The sequence below is a fragment of the Oncorhynchus kisutch genome, linkage group LG30 (genome assembly GCF_002021735.2).
Source record: "Oncorhynchus kisutch isolate 150728-3 linkage group LG30, Okis_V2, whole genome shotgun sequence".
Taxonomy (NCBI): domain Eukaryota; kingdom Metazoa; phylum Chordata; class Actinopteri; order Salmoniformes; family Salmonidae; genus Oncorhynchus; species Oncorhynchus kisutch.
Window position 1 is genome coordinate 10,572,223 of NC_034203.2, and position 12,276 is coordinate 10,584,498.

At 41.5% G+C, this 12,276-nt stretch overlaps 1 protein-coding gene across 1 annotated transcript; it reads left to right on the forward strand.

Moving 5' to 3' along the window:
* Positions 1-262: 262 nt before the first annotated feature.
* LOC109875220 (prostaglandin E2 receptor EP4 subtype-like) lies at positions 263-2,094 on the forward strand. Its single transcript, XM_020467479.2, has 2 exons — positions 263-1,117; positions 1,287-2,094. Exons 1-2 carry the CDS (start codon positions 263-265, stop codon positions 1,899-1,901), a joined length of 1,470 nt encoding a protein of 489 aa, XP_020323068.1. The 3' UTR covers positions 1,902-2,094.
* Positions 2,095-12,276: the final 10,182 nt, after the last annotated feature.

A 12,276-nucleotide genomic window follows, 5' to 3' on the forward strand; every position in this document is an offset into this window, starting at 1 on the left:
GTGTGTGCGAGCGAACAGTGGCTTAAATACCAGCAGCAGCGTCAGGAGCGGTCGTAGATACTACCCAAACCAAACCACACTGTTATGGAAACTGTTTGAGCTTGCTGGTAGGACAAAAACAAAGCCCAGCAACATATGTTATGTGGTATCGTAGGCTACACTTTATTTTATGTTCTCTTGTAAAGATACTGCATGGTGGGAAAGTGAATGTTTCTTAGAAGTTGAAGCTATCAAGCTATTTTGTTTCAGTTTTAATTTAAGAATGATGAATTATTCTGTCAATGACAATGGCTCGAACATTTCAGAACTACTCCAACCGCTCTGTGTCACCTACAACCACAGCACTTTCCCACCTCTGCGACTGGAATCCAAATCCCTGGTCACTTCAGCCACTATGTTCGCCGTTGGAGTCCTGGGGAACCTCATTGCCATTGTTGTGTTGTGCATCTCAAAGAAAGAACAGAAGGAGACCACTTTCTATACGCTGGTTGTTGGAATGGCTATCACGGACCTGTTGGGCACCTGTTTCACCAGCCCGGTGGTTATCGCCACCTACATAGTCCAGAGATGGCTCGGCGGAGAACTACTGTGCGATTTATTCTCCTTCTCTATGCTCTTTTTCGGCTCGGCTGGAATGTCCATCCTGTGCGCCATGGCAGTTGAACGATACTTGGCTATAAACTACGCATACTTTTACTCTCAATATATTGACCGGACAATGGCGCGTTTCGCGCTCATGGGCATCTACCTGGCCAACATTGTGTTGTGCATCATGCCCAGCTTTGGGTTCGGGAAGCACATGCGCCACTTTCCGGGCACTTGGTGTTTTTTGGACTGGAGGGCGACGGACCCCCTCGCCGCCTCGTATTCGTTTCTTTACGGTGGGTTCATGTTGCTGCTGATTGCGGTGACAGTTCTGTGCAACTTCGCAGTGTGTCTGTCACTTGTGAGGATGAGCCAGAAGACGCGGATAGTGAGAGCGAAAGTGTCCGCGCACGGTGGCTCACTGCGCGGGTTCCTGCCCTCTGTCACAAGCCTGTCCGCTGCTGAGATCCAAATGTTCTGGCTGCTAATATTTATGACCATCGTTTTCCTGGTGTGCTCCATTCCTTTAGTGGTAAGTAAAAGGGGCATCTATGGAAATTTTATTTAAGCTATTGTGCATGCCATAGGCATGTGTTTCAAATATGGACAAAGCTATGCAACACAGACATGCATGAATATTACTGAAAAATTGTTTGCTTTATCCGCATATACTATTTTTATATATTCTCTCAATCTGACAGGTGCGCATTTTTGTAAACCAGCTGTATGGTCCTGCCTACATCTGTGCTGGAGTGAAACCGGATTACCGGAGTGATCTGATGGCCATCCGCTTTGCCTCTTTCAACCCAATTCTGGACCCCTGGGTCTACATCCTCTGTCGGAAGAACCTGTTTTTTAAGGGCTGTGAGAGGATGAAGAATACAGTTGGAAAAGTCAAGGCGGGGCCCGGGCCTAATTTAGTCTGTCTTGGCACTGGCAGTCAACATTCACACCTGTCATTTGAATGCACTAACGAGACCAGTTATGTGTCATTATACACAACCAACTACAGAAATGAATTCGAGAACCAGGTTAGCACCAATAGTAAATCGTTTACAGACTTTACCATGCGACAAGCCTGGGACTTTGACACAGCGCGGGATAACTTCCATCCGTTTAGTGTCGACCAAACTGCCGTGCTCAGCTTCCAGGCGGAACTTGCTGTGGTGTCCAAACCGGCCATGATTGCGTCAATGCTCGGAGGCAGTAAAGCGCTTCCGGCGAAGTGCGCACCAGCAGGTCTCCATAGGCATGTTAGTAAAGTGGACAAAGTCACCTGCACCTTCAGCACACCTAGCTCCTGTCATACGGAGTAGTGCCTCTGAGCAACTGCAGGACTGTGGTATCCTCTACAAAACATGAATGTTTTCACATTGACTTTAACAGCAAATATCTGAGATGCTGACAGCCAGACAGACACCGGTCATTTTCCCCAGCAAACGGGGCGTTCTAAGGACGTCCAGGGGACCAAGACACACCCTTTAGACGTTCTGGGGATGTCATTTTTGTTTGCAGGGACCTTGATGTAGCCTACATGTGACAAAGACTGGGCTTCTGCACACAGAGGAGATTTTACCAAATGGACCCATTTGGAAATTTTAAGATGCAGTTTTAAAATTTGTATTATTAATTTGTATTATTATCATGCCAAATGGGTACAATAGGCACCTACTTGCCTTCACGACAGACATCTCTTTATACTTTTTGAATTCAATGAATTTAAGAATGTCATTTTTACACATTGGTCCCATTTTACAGGATCTTCTTGATATATTCAGATGTCAGTCTTTGAGTGATACAAATATATATATTTTCCCGTCAAAGGATGCTCCCAAGTTACAACTCAATGCAGCAGACAGTAATGCACTCGCTCACACGGACAGCGTCATTGCGTTTGTGTACATCAGAAGCACATTCATCTCCAGTGGAATACTGCACTTGCCTTGCAGCATTGGGTTGCAGAGGCAGTTGCAATGCATTCTGTGTACTGTGTGGTGCACACATTGGATATATCCAACGGGTGCATCAAACTGTATGCGTACACTTGACAGAAATAGTAGCAAAAGGTGTTTGTTGAAATTCTCTTGTACACATATCCAGTCAAAACAAATAACTGCAGAATATATTTCCCAGCATTGATGCAATGACACTGTCAGTCTAATTGCAATGTTAATTAAGTAATTGGAAGTGCTGGTTCTTTCTGTGCCATACCAGCGTTGCATGCAGGGAATAGTAACTGAATGTACCAACATGTCAAACTTCGTTTTTTACTGTTGAATGTTTTTGATGACTTAACTGTGAGTGGTGATCAACTTTCCTATTTGAATGTGTTTTAAAACTATCGGGAAATTAATTGTGATCTCGTGAAAAAAAATGGTGTCATTAGTAATTGTGCGTTTTTGAATTAATGGATAATTAATGCATCTGAACAGTACAACTTGTTACCTCAAGGATGCTTAACTAAATACAGTTAATGAGTCGTGAGTGAATGACATAATAAACATATTACGGTAAGCGCACATATTAAGGTGATCAAGCTCAAACAGAATGAGACCCGGCAGCAGTTATGAGTCATTGTGACGTGAAGTGACTTGGCATCCAGTTTTGCGGTCTAATCTATTAAATGAAGCACGGGCCATTTTATGTATTTGTTGAGGTCTTATTTGTTTGTCTTTTTCTGAAAACAAAAGCAATGAACACTTGTGTTGAGAGATCATCAACCTGATAATGGTTCACACACTTCGAACGTTGATGAAAATTCCTATGGATTTTTGAGGTGAAAACGTGTGATGCCTTCTTGAGATGAATAGTGTGAACTGAACACCTTTCAGGTTGCTGTATTTATGTATTCAACCTGTAGGGGGCACTACGACACAAGGGAAACTACCGGTGAAACCACTCTAACTGAACAGGACTGTCAAATCAAAGTTTATTTGTCACCTGCATCAAATACAACAGGTGTAGACCTTACAGTGAAATGCTTACTTACAGGCTCTAACCAATTGTGCGAAAAATGGTTGGTGTGTGTGTGTGTGTGTGTGTGTGTGTGTGTGTTTGGGTAAGTCAAGATTTAAAACAACAGTAAAAAGACATTTGAAAATAACAGTAGCAAGGCTATATGCAGACACCGGTTAGTCGGGCTTATTGAGGTAGTATGTACGGTGATACACAGAGTTAGGCTTGATGTCACATGAAATGTAGATTTTTAAAGCCATTTCCTTGTGGTCAAAGGTCAAATCTGGTGAAAATAGGCATAAATTGACACAAATATCCGGAAATTCACAACAAAAACTGAGGGGGTTGTCAAACATAAACACTTAGACTATGGAATGGATGCATTAATAGTTACTTTTCATACAGTTTAGCATATTAATACAAACAGACTATTTAATCATTTATAAATACTTAGACTATGGAATAAACATTTATTATAGTTACTTTTGGTAGAATTATTATGCTTTAAACTATTCATACAAGAAAAGCATCAGTTCCATCATTTTGGTCAAACTTGGGCTTTAGCAAACAAAAACACTTTTCTCAGACAGTGTAAATCCCCTCTAACTCCTCAGAAAGAAACCTCTGAACAATAAGCACTTTATCTTGTGAGGATCGGGCATTCTGAGGCAGAGATATTGGAACTAAGGGGTCAGATGTGAATGCAGTCTAAGTTAACATTTTTGAGGTACTGATAGATTTAGGCAATTTTCTCTAAATGGTAAGAACTTACTTGACACCCAGTGCAAACACGTTATGACACATTCATAACCATGTCATAATATATCATAACAGCTGACATAACGTGTCATAACCTGTCATAATATGGCTATAACACTGTCATTACTAATATATTTACACCTGTTGTGACATATGTTGTGTTATTTTATGACTGGTTATGACACCTACATAAGAGTGTCAAAACCCACATACTATTTAAAAAAATATTCTGCCAAGTTTCCTTCTGTTTTAAGTGTGTTTCTTAAATCCTTTGTTGTTCTTGTTGTAATGAATTCTGTACAGTCATGTTTTTTTGCATCATATTTTAAACAACTTGTAGAAAATACACTTTACGTCACTGTCAAGAAGCATTATGACCATCATCATCATATCAGCCAGATAGGCCTATCATATACATGCCCTTATATCAGTCCTCAGTCAAAAAGAGGGTGTCTTGTCCTGCTCCTGTGTTCATCCCAGTCATCTGCAACAGAGCATTTGGGGTAGATGCATGTCTGACATCAATGTGTGTGAAATTACAATTACAATTTAATATGGTCAATAAAATATATATATAACATAAACATACTGTTGACTTATAGGATGTGTAGGTGTAATGGAATGTTTTGCCTTGTGTGGTCGGTTTTGTGGGTTTTGACACTCTTATGTAGGTGTCATAACCAGCCATAAAATAACGCAACATACAGTATGTCACAACAGGTGTAAATATATGTGTCATGAAAGTGTTATGGTCATATTATGACAGGTTATGACAAGTTATGTCAGCTGTTATGACATGATATATTATGTGACTGTGTCATAACGTGTTATGATGCTCGGTGTCAAGTAAAGTGTTACTAAATGTAAAGAAAAAATACATGTACTATTTAAACCATATACATGGACTCTACGAGGTGTCAAAAGCGTTCCACAGGGATGCTGGCCCATGTTAACTCCAATGCTTCCCACAGTTGTGCCAAATTGGCTGGAAATCCTTTGGGTGGTGGACCATTCTTGACACACACGGGAACTGTTGAATGTGTTCTCGACACACTCAAACACGTGCACCTGGCACATACTACCATACCTCGTTCAAAGCCACTTCATTCTTTCGTCTTGCCCATTCACCCTCTGAATGATACACATACTGCACACAATCCATGTCTCAATTATTTCAATGATTAAAAATCCTTCTTCAACATGTCTCCTGTTATTCATCTACACTGATTGAAGTGGATTTAACAAGTGACATCAATTAGGGATCATAGCTTTCACCTGGATTTACCTGGTCTGTCGATGTCATGGAAAGAGCGGGTGTTGTTAATGTTTTGTACATTTGGTGTATACTCAGAATCCACGACAGCAGATTGTTGAAGATAATTACAGTAATTTATGACAAATAAAATAAATACACAATTTCTAAAGCATTTGATGACATCTGCTCTGTGCCACCATTCTATGGGAGTTTAGTCACCCTCTAAAGTCTGTCAGGGTAAATACATCTAAAAAAACACTTTCAACATAGGCCAGGCCCTGTTGTTAACTCATATCCCAGCGACAATGCCTTGCATTACGCCTAGGAAGAAAACATGTTTAGTTAAAATGATTCATTTTGTGTACGGTTTCCTAGAAACAAATATGGCTCAACTTACCCCTTTTGCTCAACTTACCCCACTCTCCCCTACTGTTCAGAAGTGTCTTTCTTGAGTGTCTTTTCACCAGGTAGGCCAGAACTTCATCCCACCAAAAAAAGCCTTACAGTGCCTTTGCAAAGTATTCAGACCCCTTGATTTTTTCCCGCATTTTGTTACGTTACAGTCTTATTCTAAAATGAATTAAATAAAAATAATCCCTCAGCAATCTACACAAAATACCCAATAACGACAAAGCTAAAAGAAACAGGTTTTTAGATTTTTTTTCTAAATGTGTTAAGAATAAAAATAAGAAATACCATAAGTATTCAGACCCTTTGCTATGAGATTCAAAATTGAGCTCAGGTGCCTCCTGTTTCCATTGATCATCCTTGAGATGTTTCTACAACTTGATTGGAATCCACCTGTGGTAAAGTCAATTGATTGGACATGATTTGGAAAGGCACACACCTGTTTATATACGGTCCTACAGTTGACAGTGCATGTCAGAGCAAAAACCAAGCCATGAGGTCGAATGTATTGTCTGTAGAGCGCCGAGACAGGAATGTGTCGAGGCACAGATCTGGGGAAGGTTACCAAAACATTTCTGCAGCATTGAAAGTGCCCAAGAACACAATGGCTCCATCATTCTTAATTGGAAGACGTTTGGAACCAACAAGACTCTTTCTAGAGCTGGTCGCCCAGCCAAACTGAGCAATCGGGGGAGAAGGGCCTTGGTCAGGGAGAATGACCAAGAAACCGATGGTCTTTGGTAGCATTGCCTTTCAATTGTCTAACTTGGGTCAAACGTTTCGGGTAGCCTTCCACAAGCTTCCCACAATAAGTTAGGTGAATTTTGGCCCATTCCTCCTGACAGAGCTGGTGTAACTGAGTCAGGTTTGTAGGCCTCCTTGCTCACTCTCACAGAGCTCTAGACTTCCTCTGTGGAGATAGGAGAACCTTCATCTCTGCAGCACTCCACCAATCAGGCCTTTATGGTAGAGTGACTAGACGGAAGCTACTCCTCAGTAAAAGGCACATGACAGCCCGCTTGGAGTTTGCCAAGAGGCATCTAGACTCTCAGACCATGAGAAACAAGATTATCTGGTCTGATGAAACCAAGATTGAACTCTTTGGCTTGAATGGCAAGCGTCTCGTCTGGAGGAAACCTGACCCCAACGTGCTGTGGGGATGTTTTTCAGCGGCAAGGAATTTCTAAAAACCTGTTTTTTGCTTTGTCATTATGGGGTACTGTGTGTAGATTGATGAGGGGGGTGGAAAAAGTCATGGGTCTGAATACTTTCCGAATGCCCTGTATATTTCAAATCAAATCAAATCAAATGTATTTATATAGCCCTTCGTACATCAGCTGATATCTCAAAGTGCTGTACAGAAACCCAGCCTAAAACCCCAAACAGCAAGCAATGCAGGTGTAGAAGCACGGTGGCTAGGAAAAACTCCCTAGAAAGGCCAATACCTAGGAAGAAACCTAGAGAGGAACCAGGCTACGTGGGGTGGCCAGTCCTCTTCTGGCTGTGCCGGGTGGAGATTATAACAGAACATGGCCAAGATGTTCAAATGTTCATAAATGACCAGCATGGTCGAATAATAATAAGGCAGAACAGTTGAAACTGGAGCAGCAGCACAGTCAGGTGGAAGTTGAAACTGGAGCAGCAGCATGGCCAGGTGGACTGGGGACAGCAAGGAGTCATCATGTCAGGTAGTCCTGGGGCATGGTCCTAGGGCTCAGGTCAGTTGAAACTGGAACAGCAGCATGGCCAGGTGGACTGGGGACAGCAAGGAGTCATCATGTCAGGTAGTCCTGGGGCATGGTCCTAGGGCTCAGGTCAGTTGAAACTGGAACAGCAGCATGGCCAGGTGGACTGGGGACAGCAAGGAGTCATCATGTCAGGTAGTCCTGGGGCATGGTCCTAGGGCTCAGGTCCTCCGAGAGAGAGAAAGAAAGAGAGAAGGAGAGAATTAGAGAACGCACACTTAGATTCACACAGGACACCGAATAGGACAGGAGAAGTACTCCAGATATAACAAACTGACCCCAGCCCCCCGACACATAAACTACTGCAGCATAAATACTGGAGGCTGAGACAGGAGGGGTCAGGAGACACTGTGGCCCCATCCGAGGACACCCCCGGACAGGGCCAAACAGGAAGGATATAACCCCACCCACTTTGCCAAAGCACAGCCCCCACACCACTAGAGGGATATCTTCAACCACCAACTTACCATCCTGAGACAAGGCTGATTATAGCCCACAAAGATCTCCGCCACGGCACAACCCACGGGGGGGGGGCGCCAACCCAGACAGGATGACCACAACAGTGAATCAACCCACTCAGGTGACGCACCCCCTCCAGGGACGGCATGAGAGAGCCCCAGCAAGCCAGTGACTCAGCCCCTGTAATAGGGTTAGAGGCAGAGAATCCCAGTGGAAAGAGGGGAACCGGCCAGGCAGAGACAGCAAGGGCGGTTCGTTGCTCCAGAGCCTTTCCGTTCACCTTCCCACTCCTGGGCCAGACTACACTCAATCATATGACCCACTGAAGAGATGAGTCTTCAGTAAAGACTTAAAGGTTGAGACCGAGTTTGCGTCTCTGACATGGGTAGGCAGACCGTTCCATAAAAATGGAGCTCTATAGGAGAAAGCCCTGCCTCCAGCTGTTTGCTTAGAAATTCTAGGGACAATTAGGAGGCCTGCGTCTTGTGACCGTAGCGTACGTGTAGGTATGTATGGCAGGACCAAATCAGAGAGATAGGTAGGAGTAAGCCCATGTAATGCTTTGTAGGTTAGCAGTAAAACCTTGAAATCAGCCCTTGCTTTGACAGGAAGCCAGTGTAGAGAGGCTAGCACTGGAGTAATATGATCAAATTTTTTGGTTCTAGTCAGGATTCTAGCAGCCGTATTTAGCACTAACTGAAGTTTATTTAGTGCTTTATCCAGGTAGCCGGAAAATAGAGCATTGCAGTAGTCTAACCTAGAAGTGACAAAAGCATGGATTAATTTTTCTGCATCATTTTTGGACAGAAAGTTTCAGATGTTACGTAGATGGAAAAAAGCTGTCCTTGAAATGGTCTTGATATGTTCTTCAAAAGAGAGATCAGGGTCCAGAGTAACGCCGAGGTCCTTCAGTTTTATTTGAGACGACTGTACAACCATTAAGATTAATTGTCAGATTCAACAGAAGATCTCTTTGTTTCTTGGGACCTAGAACAAGCATCTCTGTTTTGTCCGAGTTTAATAGTAGAAAGTTTGCAGCCATCCACTTCCTTATGTCTGAAACACATGCTTCTAGCGAGGGCAATTTTGGGGCTTCACCATGTTTCATTGAAATGTACAGCTGTGTGTCATCCGCATAGCAGTGAAAGTTTACATTATGTTTTCGAATAACATCCCCAAGAGGTAAAATATATAGTGAAAACAATAGTGGTCCTAAAACAGAACCTTGAGGAACACCGAAATTTACAGTTGATTTGTCAGAGGACAAACCATTCACAGAGACAAACTGATATCTTTCCGACAGATAAGATCTAAACCAGGCCAGAACATGTCCGTGTAGACCAATTTGGCAGTATTTCAGGCAGTATTTTCAAACAGCTCTTACACTTAAAGGACATTATCCTAATTTTCACAATTTCACAGTGTCATTCCAACCTCAGTGTGTAAATACACACTGAGTGTACAAAACGATGAGCACACAAGTTACGGCTTTCTTCCGTCGGACCAAAATGCAGCGTGGTAAGTTAGATACATATTTAATGATAAACAAACAAGAACAAGAACAAGAACAAGAACAAGAACAAGAACAAGAACAAGAACAAGAACAAGAACAAGAACAAGAACAAGAACAAGAACAAGAACACCTAACCAGTCTATCTTGTGCTAACACACACAGAGACATGAACAATCACCCACAAACACACAGTGAAACCCGGGCTACCTAAATATGGTTCCCAATCAGAGACAACGATAATCACCTGACTCTGATTGAGAACCGCCTCAGGCAGCCATAGACTTTACTAGACAACCCTACTCAGCCACAATCCCAATACCTACTAAAATCCCAATACAAAAACACAACACAAAATAAACCCATGTCACACCCTGGCCTGACCAAATAAATATATAAACACAAAATACTAAGACCAGGGTGTGACAATGACGGTACAAATGCATCTCAAAAAAGTTGTACTTTTTTTGTTTGGTTAGATTTAGGAAACTTTAGCTAACTCAATACTTTTCTCATTATTATTGTTAACTTGGTAGCATTACTACTAGGCACATAATTAAATATAATCCTGAGAGAAAAAAACACTGAAGATATTAAGTGAAAATTATACAAATTGATCACCATGTCCAAATGTTTATATTTACTACATCTAAACGCAATTTGTTACATATGATTAAAAAAATACACTAATGGTTGGCCCTTAGTCTTAGATTAAGTGTTTTCATCCTGACAAGGGGGTGGCTAAATTCCCATAGAATGATACCACAGAGAGCATCAAATGCTTTAGAAATTATGTGGATTAATTTATGTGTCATAAATTACAGTAATCACCTGTCATCATGGATTCTGAGTGTGTACAGTTGAAGTCGGAAGTTTACATACACCTTAGCCAAATACATTTAAACTCAGTTTTTCACAATTCCTGACATTTAAACTTCTTTCAAAATCCCTGTTTTATGTCAGTTAGGATCACCACTTTATTTTAAGAATGTCAAATGTCAGAATAATAGTAGAGAGAATGATTTATTTCAGTTTATAATTCTTTCATCACATTCCCAGTGGGTCAGAAGTTTACATACACTCAATTAGTATTTGGTAGCATTGCCTTTAAATTGTTTAACTTGGGTCAAACTTTTCGGGTATCCTTCCACAAGCTTCCCACAATAAGCTAGGTGAATTTTGGCCCATTCCTCCTGACAGAGCTGGTGTAACTGAGTCAGGTTTGTAGGCCTCCTTGCTCGCACACGCTTTTTCAGTTCTGACCACAAATTTTCTATAGGATTGAAGTCAGGGCTTTGTGATGGCCACTCCAATACCTTGACTTTGTTGTCCTTAAGCCATTTTGCCACAACTTTGTAAGTATGCTTGGGGTCATTGTCCATTTGGAAGACCCATGTCTGAGAATGCCAAGAGTGTGCAAAGCTGTCAACAAGACAAGGGTGACTCCTTTGAAGAATCTGAAATATAAAATCTATTTTAATTTGTTGAACACTTTTTTGCTTACTACATAATTCCATATGTGTCATTTCATAGTTTTGATGTCTTCACTATTATTCTACAATGTAGAAAATAGTAAAAATAAAGAAAAACCCTTGAATGAGTAGGTGTGTCCAACCTTTTGACCGGTAGTGTACATTTATTTTGTCTTTATATTCAGTGAAAATGGCCAAAATCTATCAGTACCTCAAATGTCAACTTTGACTGCATTTACACTTAGTTCCAATATCTCTGCCTCAGAATGCCGATCCTCACAAGGTAAGGTGCTTATTATTCAGACGTTTCTTTCTTAATTAGAGGTGATCTACACTGTCTGAGAAAAATATTTTTGTTTGCTAAAACCGAAGTTTGACCAAAATGATGCAAAGTAGGCTTTTCTTTTGTACATGCCTGGCTTAAAGCTCTCTGGTCCAGTGGGGTCTTCCGCAAAGTTTTCCTGGTCCAGTGGGGTCTCCCGCAGTTGTAGACCTCTGAGAGGGTCTACATCATCTGAGAATGGTCCTTAGTGGCGCTACAGACCACAACTGTAGCGGAACACATCTGAATGGTAATATTTTATGTATATTTGCATGGTGTAAAACATAATAATTGTATAAAAAGTAACTATTAAGGCATCAATTCCATAGTCTAAGTGTATATGTTTGATATACACAATAATTTTCAGATATGTGACCGAAATGTATCACTATTTCCATTATGTCAATTTTCACCAGATCTGACCAAAATCTAGCATGTGTGACAGCCTTAACAAGCCAATTATTTTTCAAGTACCTTTTACAGTTTGGCTGGTCTACTACCATGGGTACATTTACAATAGTGTTAGGGATGGATTCAATCCGCATTGCAGAGGTATAGCGGAAGATTGTAGCTCTTGAAATGTAAAGACAATGTACCCGTGTTTGCAAAGACTGCATTCATTTTAAACACTACATATGTCGGCTCATTTGGAAACATTTTTACGCGGATCTTCCGCGATACAGATTGAATCCAGCCCTTAATTTGTAACCATCGCCTCTATTTCAGCATTGATCTGAAAGGTCATATGAGGTCATATATACTCCAGGACTCCACACTTGCAACCAAGCAGAGGTGAAGTGAGGGTA

Excerpts from the sequence above, each read along its gene's own strand:
- LOC109875220 (XM_020467479.2), top strand. The coding sequence starts at position 263 with ATGATGAATTATTCTGTCAATGACAATGGCTCGAACATTTCAGAACTA. Across the intron at positions 1,118-1,286 it reads TGTGCTCCATTCCTTTAGTG|GTGCGCATTTTTGTAAACCA; the intron begins GTAAGTAAAAGG and ends TCAATCTGACAG.